Source organism: Microtus ochrogaster, chromosome 4 (assembly GCF_000317375.1).
Source record: "Microtus ochrogaster isolate Prairie Vole_2 chromosome 4, MicOch1.0, whole genome shotgun sequence".
NCBI lineage: Eukaryota > Metazoa > Chordata > Mammalia > Rodentia > Cricetidae > Microtus > Microtus ochrogaster.
In genome coordinates this window covers 71,798,362-71,801,087 of record NC_022011.1, presented here as the reverse complement: position 1 = coordinate 71,801,087, position 2,726 = coordinate 71,798,362, and the positions used below count along the sequence as shown (strand labels likewise).

General features: G+C 44.8%; 1 protein-coding gene across 3 annotated transcripts in view; it reads left to right on the top strand.

Annotated features, from left to right (window-relative positions):
• LOC101981607 (lymphocyte antigen 75) overlaps positions 1-2,726 on the top strand; it is a 128,904-nt gene that overhangs the window by 15,976 nt on the left and 110,202 nt on the right. For all 3 annotated transcript variants that reach the window (XM_013346085.2, XM_013346084.2, XM_005346447.2), the window contains exon 4: positions 1,139-1,303. In XM_013346085.2, coding sequence (XP_013201539.1) covers positions 1,139-1,303 — 165 coding nt within the window. The remainder of the gene's footprint in view (positions 1-1,138; positions 1,304-2,726) is intronic.

Below are 2,726 nucleotides of genomic sequence, written 5' to 3'. Positions count from 1 at the left end.
TTGTAGACCAGGCTGGCCTCGAACTCACAGAGATCCGCCTGCCTCTGCCTCCCGAGTGCTGGGATTAAAGGCGTGTGCCACCACCGCCCGGCTGAACCCATTATCTTAAGATCTATATTACTCAGGGTACAGTTTGCAGGTTCTTTATTTAAAACACACATTTCTATACTGTAAAGAATATACCGTGGGTCTGGAGGGGTAGCTAAGTGAGTAACAGTGCTTGCTATGTAAACATGAGACCTTGAATTCAAACCTCTGGCACTCAAGTTTAAAAACAGAAAGCCAGGCATGGCTGAGGATGCCTGTCAGTAACCCCAGTGCCGTGGAGGGTGAAGACAAGAGGATTGTGGGGCTTGCCGGCTGCCAGCCTAGCTTCAGGTTAAGTGATAGATACTGTCTCGGGAAGAAGGAGACTCACAGAGAGAGACCCCTGGGCCTCCCTCCTGCCTCTGCTTGAACATACACCCACTAGCACAGGCACCTGCAGGCGCGAGCATGTACACGTGTACCACATACGCACAGAGATACACACTATGGATGCTTGATAGTGTGCTTTTTTATGTATAATATATGTTTCTATGCCTGCATGTACATCTGTAATATGAGTTCTATATTATCAATTCTATTCATGTATTCAATCTTCTATCTAAATATTAAGAAGAAATTTGAACTAAATTTCCAAAATAGAGGAGTCTCTATGGTCAATATATTTAAGCAGCATGTCTGCACCCACGCGGGCTTCCAGTTCTTTCTCTGCGGGCTGTAGACAAGCCTGTCGATATCTTTGCCAAGCTCTGGTAAGCATGTTTTTCCATTGGCTCAGCGTTCCACACCTGTCTCTATTAGAATCCCGTCTCCAGGCAAAGGTGACGCAGGAACTCTAGTGAAAATCTGGCGTTGTAGTTAACAGGGGATTTAAGGAAGGCGGAAGAGCCCACCATCTGGAGTCATTCAGTGTGCTCTGACTCCCATTTCAGAGCATACTGAGAGAACCAAATCACGGCCCGTGCAATGACGGCCTCCGTTTTGGCACAGCCTGAGAAAATGCAAACCGAAATTGCAGTCTAGTAAGCACTGCAAGGAACAGAAAGCACTGTGCCCTCATTTGACAATCACTAATTTATCTTTTCATCAACAGAAAATGGCTGCGAGGGTCACTGGGAAAGGAACGAGCAGACTGGAAGTTGCTACCAGTTTAATAATCAGGAGGTTCTTTCTTGGAAAGAAGCTTACGTCTCCTGTCAGAACCAAGGAGCTGACTTGCTGAGCATCCACAGCGCTGCTGAACTGGCGTATATTACGGGTAGGCTTAACCTGCACGTGGTAGGGCCGATGGCTGGGACTGCAGAGGTGTTTGTCTTCTTCCACTCCATTTCTTATCCAGGCGTGCTCTTTTGATGATATCTTTCCTGGCCTCTCTTAAAACTTAGACCTTAGCACTGAAATCTGCACACACACACACACACACACACACACACACACACACACACACACAAAACCCAAGATTGAATGTAAACATAATAATTCCATGTGTTAACTGCATCTTCAGATAGAAACTAGAGAGAAACTGATGTTTAGAAACTGAGTTCCCACCCCACGCTTATATCTGTATCCAGACTGCGGTCCCTCCAACCTCTCCAAAGCTCTTCCTTCTCCCCAGAATTTTTATGCCTTACAGGCCATTGTCTCACATTTTCATGGCTATCACCACACCGACTCCCCAACTGCCTGCACCCCGTGTGAACATTCGGCATTGAAGGTTTAGCTCCTGGGTCCTGGGAGTCTGCCTCCTTTCTTAACCCAGGTCCTTCGCAAATCCTGAAAAAGCCTGCTTTATGCATTTGATTTCTACGGTATTCAGTGAGGGGATAATTGTATAAAACCAAAATACCTCTTGAGAAGTCCTCCTAGTCTGGATATGTTTTCTCTCCGTGTAAACCCTGTAGTCTATAATACATACACATAGACACCTGCTAGGGACATAATGTAATAATATACGTATTCCCCTGGGGGTAATTAGGAAACAGTATTAAGTCATTTACAGCTGAAGAATACTCCAACAAATTTACAAAATTAATGTCTGTCAGCATCCCCTTTGTCGTTTATAGACCATTTTTCATCAATTGCTCTGTCTCTTCTATCGGGCCTTCAAATAATTTTTCAAATTCTTCCCTTGTGGTTTTGGTAAAGTCTTTCTTTCCAGGTTTATGACCTCCTACATGGTGGTAAGAATCCTTACAATCATTCTTGTATTCTTTCTGGGTTTTCTCCTGTCTATATGGACCCGCACAGGCATGGGCACATCCATATGTTGTGTGTACATCAGCTAGCATATGGGCAACTAGACTCACTGTGGAAATTATTTACACTTTCCTGTCCTTGTCCCTTCTTTTGCTGATGGTCTTGATTATGAAATAATAAAATTGGATGATGCATCTCCCTGGCAACAAGGGTGCGTGTGTGTGTGTGTGTGTGTGTGTGTGTGTAAGTTCCAGAGGACCAGGGGGTTGAATATATAGTGAATCTGCTGCTCTGAGAAAATTCTAGTACCTCAGAGGAGGGAGAACTAGACAAGCTATTTGGAGAGCAAAATTGAACAAATTTATTAGACTTTGGTCTTCTCAAAAGAACAACGTTTTGTTGTCTCTTAATGCGGGGCGGGGGGGGGGGGGCTTCTTGACCGGCGAGGAAGAAACACCCACCACACAAGGATTCTTCTCAGATCA